The sequence below is a fragment of the Grampus griseus genome (genome assembly GCF_964374135.1).
Source record: "Grampus griseus genome assembly, chromosome: 7".
Classification (NCBI taxonomy): Eukaryota; Metazoa; Chordata; class Mammalia; order Artiodactyla; family Delphinidae; genus Grampus; species Grampus griseus.
Genome location: NC_139001.1, coordinates 11,133,454 through 11,147,832, shown reverse-complemented (window position 1 = coordinate 11,147,832; position 14,379 = coordinate 11,133,454). Strand labels below are relative to the sequence as shown.

Sequence of the window (14,379 nt, the reverse complement as noted above, 5' to 3'; positions counted from 1 at the left end):
AACCCAAGACCAATTCTGTATCTCTTTTGTCATACTGGTATTTATAAACAGACATATCTGTTATTGTGTTCAGATATATCGGATGTAAGAAATTCTTGGCAGCAGAAAGTCTACTGCATTTTAACAGTGTTCGGTCTTTAAAAACTCTCCTAGTTTTGACTTTTTCATCTTTGGGTCAAGGCAGCAGACCTAGAAGTACAGGTGACTTACCTGTACAGTGTCTTACCCATCTCTTAGTTTTCCATTCCTACAGATTGTCTCTTCTTTTTTGTTATCTGAGTAGCTTTTCATTTCCCTTTAGCACCTTTTCCAGAGAGAAATGGTAGGATTGTAACATTAACTAGTTTGGCTCACTCTTCAGTAACAAATTTTCTGTATGGCAGATGGGAAAAATTGAATCCAAAGAATAAAATTTAGAGTATTTATATATTTTTTGCTTTATTAATGTTGTCTACATTACACATATATAATAGTGGACTATAGCAATGTGGTCGTAAAGTCTGGAAACATAGACAGGTATATGTAATGAAATGGTTTATTGGTATTACATTATAATCATAAGTGGTCCCCCAGAGTGTAACCCATGGAATGTTTGAAGTACCTGAGACCCATTCAAAAGGTCTGTGAGGTTAAAACCTAAATTCATAATAATTCTGAGGGTTATTTGTGTTTTCAGTAATTGACATTTGTTTTGATGGTGCAAAAACTATGACAGGTAAAACTTGCTGGTGCCTTAGCATTGATTTACAGCTTTGGTACCAAGCTGTACAAATAGTCATCTAATAGTCATTATATTCCTTACCACCACACATTCAGTTTTACTTAGGAATATTTTTGATGCAGTTTTTATTATGAATATGCTGTATGAAGCAGTAAAGGAATTTAAGTCTTGACCTTTAAATATGTCTTCTTAATTTTCTGTGTGTTGAAGTAAGGTATGCATCAGGTAGTTCTGCTATGTACTGAAGTATAAAGCTGTCTTGAGTAAAATCAGTTTGTGTGGTTGTTTGAGTTGTGGAATAAACCAGCCACTTGTTTTATGGAACACCATTTTTTCTTGAAAGTATGATTGATAGACAAACTATGGTTATTCAGATTTCGATATTTGGTAGACATTTTCTCAAAAATGAAATTTTAAGTCTGTCACTTTAAGGAAAATAACTACTTAAAATACATGCTCTCAAGCAAATAGTAGAATTTTGGAAAATTTAGGGGCCACCGTGGGCTTAAAATTAAACTTCCCATTACTTTTCTGATGAGATGGATGGTGATATTAATGATTGTAATTTTTTCATTTTGCATAGGGAAATATGTTGACATTTTGAAGATTTGCATCAACTATTTTCCAAATGATATAAAGTTAGTAAAAGATTCATTTAAAGTGTAAGATAGACTAGTGGATGTTACTTTACATAAAAGTCCATTGATATGGTTTCAAATTCCATATTGCAACTAACCTTTAGGAAACTATCCCTGGTGTTTTTTGTATGATGTCAAGGAAAATATCCACAGTTATCTGGAAAAGGTGTTAAAATTCTCCTGTTTTGTTCAACTATGTTACCATGTGAGGCCAGTTTTTCTTCATATGCATCAACCTAAACAACATATCACAAGAGATTGATCATATATTAAGCCAGCCATTAAAGAGATTTGTAAAAATATCAGTGTTACTCTTCTCATTAGGTTCCTTTTGTTTTAGAAAATATGGTTACTTATGAAAATGCTACTTAGGTTAGCATGTAATGGCTTTATTGTTATTTTTAAATGAATAAAATTATTTAAATTTGTTTTAATTGATGTACAATATATATTGGTAAATATAGCAACTTAAAGTTCTTTGGGGTTCTCAATAATTTTTTAGAATGTGAATGAGTTCTGAGACTTAAAGTTTGAGAACTGATGTGATACATGATATGTTCAATATTATTTGTTTTCATATTTTATGGCAACCTTGTAGATAGATTACCGTTGCTTTTTTTCCCCCTCAAAACATGAATTCTTTCAATACTTGTTTTCAGTAATGTTTTTGGAACAGTGCCAGTGGGTGCTTCTGCACAGACACAGCCTGCTTCTTCAAGTGTGCCTGCTCCATTTGGAGGTACGTGTTTCTGGTATATATATACTGGTTTTTATAAAGAACCCTAATATATATTGTATCGCATTTTCGTAGGGATACCAGAAGACAATCAAAGCACCAGTTTATTATCAGAAAGCTCTAGTTTTCTATCTTCATAAATATATGAACAAATACTTTAAATAATTGAATACAAATGCGTTAGGATTTTATAGTGTATTTTATAATTTTTTAAAGCTACACCTTCCACAAATCCATTTGTTGCTGCTGCTGGTCCTTCTGTGGCATCTTCTACAAATCCATTTCAGACCAATGCCAGAGGAGCAACAGGTAAGAAATAAATATAAATTATAGAACAGTAAGCTTTGGAAAAGGTATATATTGCAAAGACACCATGTGAAGAGCATCAGAAAATAAGGTTCCTTTCTTACTGAAGTGACTGTAAAGTGGATTAGTTTTGTCCGTAAAGACATATAGTAGCTGAAAGTTTATAAAATCCTTCAATTTAATATTTGAAAATGGACCAGAGAAGTTATCTAGCACCCACCACTCAAAGCTTTCGTTTTTCAGGTGCAGAAGCCCAAGCATGGAGATGAGACTTAAAGCCTTAAAGCCCACAGCCAATATATGACAGAGATGGTACTTGAACATTGTAATTCTGACTTATTTGTTGGTCTGGTTTCACAATTATTGGTTATAACTCAATCTTAGTAGAAAAAAATGTGTAAGGTTTTTTGCTTTTTTCCTTTTCATGGGATTGCAAGGAATAGATGGGTATTATTAACATGAGATCTTAATAATGAGGTCTTTTTGTAGTACATATTTCTTTTAGGTGTTCACATTTTTTTAGGTTGTGGGAAACTGGTTTAATTTGTGGTATAACATTTGGGTATTTTCTGATAATTTTTTAAAAATCCTCTTTATCGCTCCCCCTTTTTTTGGTTCACAGTGTAAGCCAGCTACATATTTCTTGTATTGTACCTCTTTGATTTTTGTCTTATTACCCTGAACACCAGAGTTATTTGCCAGTACCTTGGAATATTAGCAGGTGCATGTGGTATGGCCCAATACCCATTAAACTGAATTTGTCAGTTCTGTTTTTAGATTTAGATAATTTTACAACTAAAGCTTTGAACTTCAGTTATAGCCTTTGTTGATGTGGTATTTTGAGAGAATAAGGTGTTTGTAACATCACAATAAATTTGCACCATTTAGAATTGGTAATTACTAGCATATCTTTTTGTCATTGGCAAGGTTTGAGAATATGTGATATTGGGAGTTTGAACCATAACTTTCCTTTTCATATAAATGTCTTCAGTCATAATCTGTTGATATCTCACACAGTAGATGTTTAATAACTATTTGAATTTTGCACATAATTTGATTTTTAAAAATTGTTTATTTTAATCCAAATATACATAATCAGTGATTGTTTCAAATTTCTGTTGTGTTTTGGACAAAATATTTATACATCACTTGTGATATATGTAATATTTCTGTTTCTAAGCATATTATTTTGACTTCGTGGAATGAATTTATAAAATATCTCATGACACAGGGTTTTCTACGTTTTCTCATTTAGTCCTCTTAACTCTCATCAAATAAATGTTTTAATCACTCTTTGACAGCTGAGGTAACTGAGGCTCAGAAAAGTTAAGTGCGTATGTTTTGGGTACAGCCAGATTTGTGTTCAAATGCTGATTTAGATTTACTTGCTAGGTAATCCTAAAAATGCTTTCTGTATATTATTTTTTTAATGAATGGAGGAAAAGTGATAGGAAGATATATTATTTGCAAGATACCGTTGAGATGTTTATAGCTATTATAACCCCATTTGACAACTGAAGGATGGAAACTCAAGTTATACCTTGACCAAGGTTATGTTGATGTAACTCCTCAGAACCTTATTGTTGTCCTTTTCTGTAAAATGTGAACACTATTCTCTGGCAGGGATGTTGTGAGAATTAGATGATGGAAATCACCATGCATGGTCTTTGCATTATTGTGTATACTTGGTAAATCATTCCTATTATTTTCCTTTCATGACTGTACCTCCAGACTGGTTCTGTTATTAGAGCTAAGGGCCCACCCCCCCCACCCCCCCGCCCCAATTATTTGGAGTATGAAAGTCCTTTAAAGTTAAGGTTCTACATGGGATGTGAAATAATATAAAGTGTACAAAGTATGTTCAGATGATATAATTTTAATATTAGCCTAAGCAAAATTTATTGAAAGGTAAACCTACTGTGTCCACAAATTTTTATTTCAAGGTAAAAAATTTTTTCCCCTTATAAACCATTTTGATTTAGCACATTGATCATCTTTACTAGGTTATTATTGAATTGACTAAGTCAAAGTAAATGTTAACTATATAACATGTTTCTGCTGAAGCTGAAATATAAATAACACTTTGACAAATACACTGTGCTTAGGTATTTCCAGTGTTTTCATACCATCAAAATTAATATTAGTTTTTTAGAAATATTTTGTGTTCTTAAATATATTAGTATTGTTAAATTCCATTTGAGGTAGCTTTTGAAAGAGGGTATTGATAATAGTTCAATGTGAACTATTTAAAAAGTTATACTGATGTATTTCATTCTTAAAATACACACTTTAGTAATAACTTTTTTCCTGCATTTACAAAGCTTTTGGGCTTTCTTTTACCATGTTATATAGAAACCTTCAGTAGACTAGCCAATGTGGCCTAAGACCTTTTTTATTTTAGGATCTATAATTAGCATTCTTTTTCCAGAGCACTTGAGCCCTTAAATCTAATTAATAAAGTTAATATAATTTTCGGTTATTAGGAAATTCTCTTATAACTCTTAAATCTCTCCTTTGTCCCTGAATGAGTACCTTTATTTTCTAATATTCATTTAATGAAAAAATGATTTTAAAAGATTCCCCCCCCCCCGCCCCACCTTAAGGGTCCAAAATTAATCAATGACTAATCTAGTGTTAGTACCCAGAGTGCTTCTAAACCAGCACTGTTTCCACTGGTTCCGCTCATTCCACTCATAAGAAAGTAAATGAAACATATATCCACACAAAAACTTGTATACAAATGTTCACAGCAGCATTATTCCTAATAGCCAAAAAGTGGAAACAACCCAGGTGTCCATCCACTGATGGATGAATAAACCAAATGTGGTATAGCCGTACAGTGGAATTTGTTTGATAATAAAAAGTAATGACGTGTACTGATACGTGGTACAACACGGATGAACCTAGAAAACATTAGGCTAAATAAAGGAAGTTAGTCACAGAGTGACATATAATGTATGATTCCATTTATAATCTGTCCAGAATGGGCAAATCTATAGAAAGTAGGTGGGGCAAAATGGAGAGCTGATAGGTATGGAATTTCTTTTAGTGAGGGGGGTATGAAATGTTCTGAAAGTAGATTGTGATGATGGTTGTACACCTGGTGAATAATGTTAAAAAAGAACACTGAATTCTATCTTTTAAGTGGACAAATTGTATGATATGTGAATTATATTATCAAAAAGTTGTTAAAACAAGTCTAAAATATTTTTATAGCAGCCCAGGACTAGGCATCATTGTTGCAGATTGAGGTACAGAAATTAATACTGGTTAACAATCACTGTGGACTAAAAGTCAGTTTTCGCCAAAGCCTATTTTGTAGAACATGTGTCCTGAGATGGTGTTATCAGTGCTTCATGGAAAGGGATTCTACGCCCAAATATATATGGGAAATGCTGAGTTAAACAAAATTTAACCAGTATTATTGATGCAGGATTTCTCAGAGCTTATAAAGTGCTCTAAGAAAGGAGATAAAGTGACCAAGCTTGTTTCAAAACCCTTCCCCCTCAATCAGCCTTTTGTTGAATTTAGAACACGCTGTAAACATCTTTTTAAGTTAGCAAGAAAAAATAACACTCCTTGGATATTTACCCTGTAGCACTTTTAATCACAGCAGCTTTGTAAAGTAGATATGTATTATACTATCCCTGTCCCTCCACCCCCTGTTTGCAAATGACGAAACTGAGGCTTAAAGAAGTTGTGGTATCCTGTAAGTAGAAAACTACAGAACCGAGACAGAACCACTCTAATCTCTCAGTCGCCTTGTTTCCCTAAATTTAGTTGGTGTTAAGTATGTTAATTTAAAATGCATGGCCATATATTTTAGAAACAACCCCACTCCAGATGGTTAAAACAGCGGTTCTGGTACTTAACAACCTAAATTTGTTTTCTGTTAATTACATTTATTTATATGTAACCTGTCTGACCTCAGTCATGCCAGGTAAGATCTGCACAAGATGTATTTTTCTTTTCTCTCTCTTTTTAGCCATCATATTTTAAACTGAAAGTGCTGCTCGCCTTTCTAATGAACTACATTGAATAATTTTTCCTGCGTAATATTTAATTCACTTGAGTTATCATTAGGCTTTTCTAGTTAATGTATGGAGTCATAAATAAAACAATCAAACATTATTCAAGTGCTTTCTCCAAGATTTGAGTTTTATTTTATTTTTAGTTTTTTAGATTTGAATTTTTAGATGCTAAAGGTAGATGCTAGATCATTTTAGATGATCCTATGAATAGCATTTTTGGGTGTAAGTGGTGAGGCCTAGAAAGTCTTTTTATGGGTATTATTGTATCTTCACATAAAAAAATGTTATTTGTTTAAAAGATGGATTTCCTAAATGTTTCTTCATTTGATATTTTGTTTTTCTGGTATTCTAATCTCCCCTTTATTTCAGACAGTGTAAATACTACTGTCATGAATATAGTTGAAATAAAAAGACTCTGTTGGATGTGTCTTTATTATGTATTCTTATGCTATCTACTTTGTAACAGTATATTCTAATTTTAGAACATTTTAATGAAACAAATTTACTTTTATTTTGCCAGTAGCTATTCATAAGTTAATTGACATTGGTCTCTTTATGGCTTTCCATAAGGCCTTTCTGGAGCAATGCATTCTCAAGTGTTTCCTCACGCTCATTTTGGTAGGTGGCCACAACTAATATCTAGATTTGTGTGGCAATTTGTCTACCTGCTTGTGGAAGCTTCTGCTGGTGTTCTGGATCCCTGCATGTGGAATTAAGTTTTTTCCATGTTTTAAAATGGAGTGGTCATGGATGTGTGGCATTGGGAATACATTATATTTAAAGTTACATGAAAATCTTCTGTGACGTTTTAATACTGAAAAGCATATTGCTTACCTCCATGGTAACATTAGAATGTTAATGGCTTTCTCAATTATTTTTCTTAAGTTTGAATTCATAGTACTTTGAGTGACACACCTTTTCGATGCACCAAACCATTTTACCACATTATTCCATGGAGTTTGGTTTTGCTTAACTGTATCCAACTTTTGCTTTATACTGCTTTCTTAAAAAGTGATTTGTCAAAGTTATGTCAGTGCATTGTTGTCTGTTCTGAAACCCTCCTGTTTCCCTTGCAGTGTGCTTATTATTCTTTAATTCACTTGCTTCCCAGTGGCTTAGTTCCCCTTTTTTCTTATCAATAATAAAAAGTAATATTTAAAATTGGAAAATCTAATTAGGTTCATTGCGGAGAATTGCACTGTTGTAAAAACTAGGATTATGAGAATTATGTTGGGCAACATCCGTAACATGATTTTTAGTTTTTTTTTTAAATAAAAGATAATTATGTGTAGCACTTTTAGTATTAATTTCTTGTGCCTTAAATCAGCAATCAAGTTGGTAATTTTTTCTTAAAATCAGGAAATTCAGTGAGTTATGTTTTTTGATAGCATCATGCTGAAAATATTTCAGTATGTAATTTCTAGTGTTCTGTATTAAAAGCACCATTATTGGCTCTTATTTCACTTAGGCTTTTCCTACAACATATAGTTGGAAGGTTCCATTTTGAATCTTCACTAGCAAAAAGTAATATACTGTTCTGCTACTATGTGTGTTTATATATAAATAATATATAATATAATAACATGATAATATAAATAATAACATGATAATGCAATAATGTGAATTAGTTCATAAGTAATTCGTAAATGGGGGGAGTGATGGCAGCATACCATGTATATATATAGCTGTAGTTCACACGCGCATTTCCCCAACTTGTGAATGAATGCTTTATTCCATCGAGTTATAGTGGCTGGACATGGCAAGCCATGGAGAAGTTATTAGACACAGTGTCATTCACCTTACATTCTTTGTCTCTTGTAAGAATGCTTATTTCACTTTCTGTTCAATTTTTATGTACTCTGCCCCAGTTTCTATAACTCATCAGTCCTAACCTAACCTTCCTTATACCCCTTGTCCAAAGCAGTGCTCATTTACTTTCCAAAAAAGGAATGGGAGTCCATATGTTTTCAGTTTAATTGTGTTAGTGTTTTTATTAGGACCGCCCCCCGCCCCACCCCTTTTTTTTGCCTTGGGTTAGAAAGCTGCATAGGTTTTGAGTGGCCTGCTTGTGACCCCATTTCTCCTGTAAGTTTTATTTATAGTGAATTATTTTGCAGAGGTTTTAAATGTTTTTCCAGGAACACATATATTACATTATAGCAGACAATTCACTGGATACAATTAAATGTTTGACTATTTTACTGCATATAGCAAAACAAAATTTAAAAATGTATATACGAGTATACATGTGAATAGCATGATGATGGACTTTAAAAAGTAGACTGCTGTTTAGACTCAAACTGTATATAATTACTCTGAGAAGTTTTCTTGTGATTTCAAATGATAGCTTTATTAGTTTCATTCTGGTCATTGGTTTCAGGAGAACAAATATAGATTATGTTAAACTGGAGCTAAAACTTACTATTAAGTTTGTTGGGAGTTTTGGAGTTTAAAATACATCATACTGTTTTTAAGGTAAATGATGTCTGTTTCATAACGTTGAGAATGCGTATATATACGAAAACCTACCCTTCGTAAGTGACCAGCCTTTCTTTTCTCCTGCCAGCGGCGACCTTCGGCACGGCATCCATGAGCATGCCTGCGGGGTTTGGGACTCCCACGCCCTACAGTCTTCCCACCAGCTTTAGTGGCAGCTTCCAGCAGCCTGCCTTCCCAGCCCAAGCAGCTTTCCCTCAGCAGACAGCCTTTTCTCAACAGCCCAATGGTAAGATCTAACATTTGGCTAGCTGTAGGTCCACTGCAGGTATCCTTTATGTATCATAATATGAATGTTTGGACAAAAAGACTTACCTAGAGAATGCTGTAGCATTATCTGCTGAATGTTTACTACACAAATATAGAAAAGCCTTTGGTGATTTGGGCCACAGAAAATTGAGTGATTTCGTAGTTTCTGTGACCAGATTATAGGTTTAGGAGAAATCAGGGACTAAAGAGTACCTCTTCTTGCTCAGAATCTCCAGTGTCTTTCTTATATCTTCTGTGTTATTAATATGCTTCTTGATTTTAAAAGGAAACTTTATAGACCTAGAGTGTTTTTGTTTATTTTGCATTGGAGAACTGTTTTTGTTCCATTTTGTGTACGTTTTTTGTTGTTGTTTTGGGGGTTTTTTGGTGACATAAACTCATTTTCTAAATAGGTGACTGTGTTGTGGTTGGAGTTTGTTACTTGTTTTCAGGAAAATTCACTAGAGACCAGTTTTTGTTTTTGGGGTTTTTTTGGGGGGTTTTGTTTTTTTTTGGTGGGGGGGGAGCCCATTTCACTCATTTGCTAAAGTTTGAAATACCTGGATCACAGCCCTTCTCAAATAGTCACAAGCTTATCTCTTCATTAAATCCTTTGTCAGCAGTTTACGTAGCTGAGACAAACTGGAATTAACCATTTCTGGAGAGTCCATGTAAGTTCTTTAAGACATGCCAGTGGAAGTTTAACTGCTATTTGAAAGAGCGTGAGACTCAACAGTTTAACATTGATTTTTTTTTATTATTGTTGCTCTGGTAGGAATTTTTCTGAAACTCATTATGAAGCTTTATAAGCATCAGATTGTCTCAGAGGTATGGTTATAATTGGTGGGTTTTTTTAAACAAGGTGCAGGTTTTGCAGCATTTGGACAAACAAAGCCAGTGGTAACCCCTTTTGGTCAAGTTGCAGCTGCTGGAGTATCTAGTAATCCTTTTATGGTAAGTGAGATGCAATTTTAAGCACTTTCTAAGTTGTTGCATTGTTTTCAAATTGGGAAAAGCAGGATGTGATTCCTCCTAGATGCTCTTTGGTATTCTGCAAGATTATACAGATCCGAGGCAGCCATTGTGCACGATCCCTTTTTAAGAAAACACATTAAAGCGGGGGAAGTGGCGGGCTGGGGGTGTGGTGTGATGAATTGGTTGGGAGATTGGGATTGACATGTACACACTAATATGTATAAAATGGATAACTAATAAGAACCTGCTGTATAAAAAAATAAAATTCAAAAAAATACCCCAGAAAACACATTAATCAGTTGCAAATCAAAGCACTGACAGTTAATAAGCTATTTTAGACATGAAACTTGTCTGCTTTCTAGTCAAAATAATGCTTTATGAGGGGCTGTAGATTTAGTGAACAATGTGAAAAAGGAATCCTGGAGTCAGGTTTGGTTTGAATCATAAATGCATTTTCTTAGGGCCAGGTCCCTTCTTAGAATCTATTATGAGAATTATATGAAATAATGGATATAAATAGGCACAACACAGTGCCTGATACCTATCGCTTTATTACAGTATATTGCTAATAACAATAATGAATAAATATGATTGCCAATAATTATGAAATAATTCCTAATCTAAATACTATTTAATTAAATCTAGTTTAATTAAATAACATTAAATATTTTCATATTTTCTCCACACACTCTTATTTATTTATTTTGTCTTATGTTTTCCTTTAGACTGGTGCACCGACAGGACAATTTCCAACAGGAAGCTCATCAACCAATCCTTTCTTATAGCCTTATATAGACACTTTACTGGAACGAACTTTTACATGGTCACATTACATCTCTCCGCCTCTTGCACTGTTGTCTTGTTTCACTGATTTTAGCTTTAAACACAAGAGAAGTCTTTAAAAAGCCTGCATTGTGTATTAAACACCAGGAAATATGTGCAAAACAGAGGGCTCCAGTAACAACTTTTAACCTGTGAATTGGCAAAAAAAGTAGCGGTATCATGTATATTAAAAATTGGCTAATATTAAGTTATTGCAGATACCACATTTATTATGCTGCAGTACTGTACATATTTTTCTTAGAAATTAGTTATTTGTGCATATCAGTATTTGTAACTTTAACACATTGTTATGTGAGAAATGTTACTGGGGAAATAGATCAGCCACTTTTAAGGTGCTGTCATATATCTTGGAATGAATGACCTAAACTCACTTTAACCATTGCTTCTGGAAAGTTACAGAGTCAGAATTGGAAGGTTTTATTCATTCTTGAATTTTTCCTTTCTAAAGAGCTCTTCTATTTATACATGCCTAAATTCTTTAAAAATGTAGAGGGATACCTGTCTGCAGAATAAAGCTGATCATGTTTTGCTACAGTTTGCAGGTGAAAAAAAATAAATACTAGAAAATATGCTATTGTTTTTGTGTTCTTGCTGCAATGCCTTTACCAAAGTGGCCTTAAATATCAGTAGTGAATTGAGAACATCTTGAATTCTTAAATTAGAATTTCAGAAGACTTCTAGTGACTAACTTTTATGTCTAAAAGAGAAAATTTTATAAAAAGGCCATGTAGAAAATTTATTAAAACTGCTATGTTCAGGAATATGTCAGTGGTAAAGCATTTAAATGTAGCTTGTTAGATTCACCGTAATCCTTCTGATTTCTTTGCAACTTCTTAATTTTGTGAAAATTTGTATATATGAAGAATTTGCATGTATGTGTATTTACAAATTTTTTAAAGTATCTTGAATTCTCAGACTGCAAAAGGCTTATTTTAACTATTGATTTTTTTTTTTTTTTAAATACTGTCTTTGAATGTATTGGAAGCAGACATGCATTAACTGTGACATGATTGCACCTCAGTTTTCTTTGTTTGGACAAACTGATATTAATAGGACATTTGTTTATGTTCATTTCTAGGGGGAAAGAAACTGGAACCCAGTGTTACCTTAAAGTTATAGAATACTTTGTTTAAAAAGGCAACAATACTAATGTTTAGTTATAGCTTTATGTTAATATTCAAATGAACTTGTTTAAATATTTATATAATGCCTCATTCATCCAGCGATAATCTGGCAATCTCATCAAAACAGAACACAACTGAGAAACTTGTAATATTTTTTTTAAAAAAATGCCTTTGAGCAGCCCATATAAGTCACAATGTCTATACATTAGAGCTCATGCATTTGTCTTTATGTGAAGTTTTGATTAATAGATTTCCCAGACCAAAAGAGCATATATTGTCAAAGACCAGTTAGTGTAGGGACAGCCAGCCCAGCTTAGAGGGCATCAGTATATTACATCTTCTTCTGATAATTGTCTATTACTGTGACTCTTTGTCATCAAGAAAAGGTGAGGTTACGTATATAAATATGTGATACATGTTTGAAAAATTTTCTTATGATGATTTAAATTGTTTCTAAAGCTTGGTATTAAAAGAGGTGAACATCAGTTTCCTCAAACATTATTTATTCATGTTGAATACCTTTTCGAATGGTGACTACAGGAGTTGTTTTCATACTATATTAAAATCTGTGTAGAGTTCCAGACTTCTTGAAACATTGCTGTCCAGTGCATATCTAGCTGAACGTATGGTTATCTGAACTATTTTGATAAGCAAGAAAATTGGGAAATCTCTGCCCCTTTTCTGAGCAGTATGCCTCTTAGAATTAAATGAATGCTGCAAAGGTCTGGGTGTGTCTTGGTGTATACTTGAAATGTCTGCATTTTTGGGGTGTCCTTCCAGACCCCTTCTCATGGAGGGAATTCTTAAGAAATGTCTTTGAATTCCTGTGTTTTAGATTGTATTGGGTCCCAATCAACTCATGTACAAAGTTATGCTATAAAATTGTAGGCCATTATTCAATTAACCTCCCAGGCTTTCCATCTGAGAAACAAGTAAATTAAACAGTTGTTAATAAAATAATTTTAAAGACTATTTTTTTCTGGGTAAATCTTGAGGTTTGTAATTAAGTGGGAACTCTTGTTGACTTTAAATGAAAACTTGTGAAATTGAAATGCTTATTGTAAGAAGTGATCCAGATTTGATGTGGATTAAAATCTTCAGTTAGACTTTCAGATTTGCTTCTGGTTTTGCACAGACCGTCAGAATTGTGTTGAGCACTGAAGAGGAGAAAATACTCAGAGGTGGTAAGGATGAAGACTCGAGTTTCCTGATTTACTAGTTGAATCAGGTCTTCTCTCCTGTGTTTGCTGAGGAAAGAAAATTTTCTTTTCTTTTAGGGTGACAAACTTCATTGATAAGTTTAAAGGCATATTTTTCTCTCATTTTTGTGAAAATAGAGATTAGGTAATCACTTGCTTGTGTCGAATAGTTCTTTCTCTAAATGTGAAGAAGCACATCGGTGCTTTCTTTACTTGTGACTTGCCCTGCTCCCAGTACACGTCCTGTTGGTACAGTTCCTGTCAATTGGTAAAATGGAAGCAGTAACTAACTGGCTGCTTTCCTGTCACAGTACCAAGACTTCTGAAACAGTTTGGTCTCAGGACTATTATTAACTCTTAAGTTATTGAAGATCCCCAAAGAGCTTTTGTTTATGTAACTTATATCGCTCAGAATTTGTTGTATTAGAAATTAATACTGAGATATTTTAAAAACATGTTTATTCATTTAAATATAATGATAATAAACCCATTACATGTTAACATAAATACCCTTTTTGATGACAAATTACTGTTTTCCACAAATGTTATTTAGAAGACCATTGTTTTACATTTTGCACATCTGTTTAATATCTGGCCTAATAGAAGCAGTGGGATTCTCATACTACTTCTGCATGACAGTTCTTTTTATGTGACATGGCATGTGGGCGCTGGAAAACTCCACTGTGCACTTGTGGAACCATGAGTGAAACAGACATATACCATTTTAGTATTATGAAAATAGTTTTGACCTTGCGTTTTGGGAGGACCCTCAAGGGTCCTGAGACCACACTACACTTTACGTTTATATTTTCTGGAACAACAGTGTTTAGTTTCAGGGTAAATATACTACTCCCTGAACTTCTAAGTGTTTTTGTTGGCTTGGTGGGGAGAATTGAAATTTCATTTGAAATTGTAAACTTTTTAAACACTGTTTTCTAGGTTTTCTTTTTTATTTGACCGTATTTCAATAATGATGAAATTAGTGAATAGCTCCTTTTTAAAAGGGATATTACAAGTTCTGACTCCTGGTTATGAGTGTTTATTTAGGAATTATTTACTAT

The 14,379-nt window shown here is 33.3% G+C and overlaps 1 protein-coding gene across 7 annotated transcripts in view; it reads left to right on the top strand.

The window, feature by feature from the left end:
- The window catches only part of AGFG1 (ArfGAP with FG repeats 1), a gene marked incomplete at its 5' end in the record, with an annotated part of 74,271 nt that extends 60,288 nt beyond the window's left edge, over positions 1-13,983 (top strand). For 4 of the 7 annotated variants that reach the window (XM_082658845.1, XM_082658843.1, XM_082658841.1 and 1 more), the window contains 6 exons: positions 2,019-2,098; positions 2,312-2,404; positions 7,003-7,050; positions 8,999-9,157; positions 10,040-10,131; positions 10,878-13,983. In XM_082658845.1, the coding sequence (XP_082514971.1) occupies positions 2,019-2,098; positions 2,312-2,404; positions 7,003-7,050; positions 8,999-9,157; positions 10,040-10,131; positions 10,878-10,937 (532 nt within the window). In that variant the 3' untranslated portion in view covers positions 10,938-13,983. The remainder of the gene's footprint in view (positions 1-2,018; positions 2,099-2,311; positions 2,405-7,002; positions 7,051-8,998; positions 9,158-10,039; positions 10,132-10,877) is intronic. The other 3 variants (XM_082658846.1, XM_082658844.1, XM_082658842.1) reach the window with 1 other exon arrangement.
- Positions 13,984-14,379: the final 396 nt, after the last annotated feature.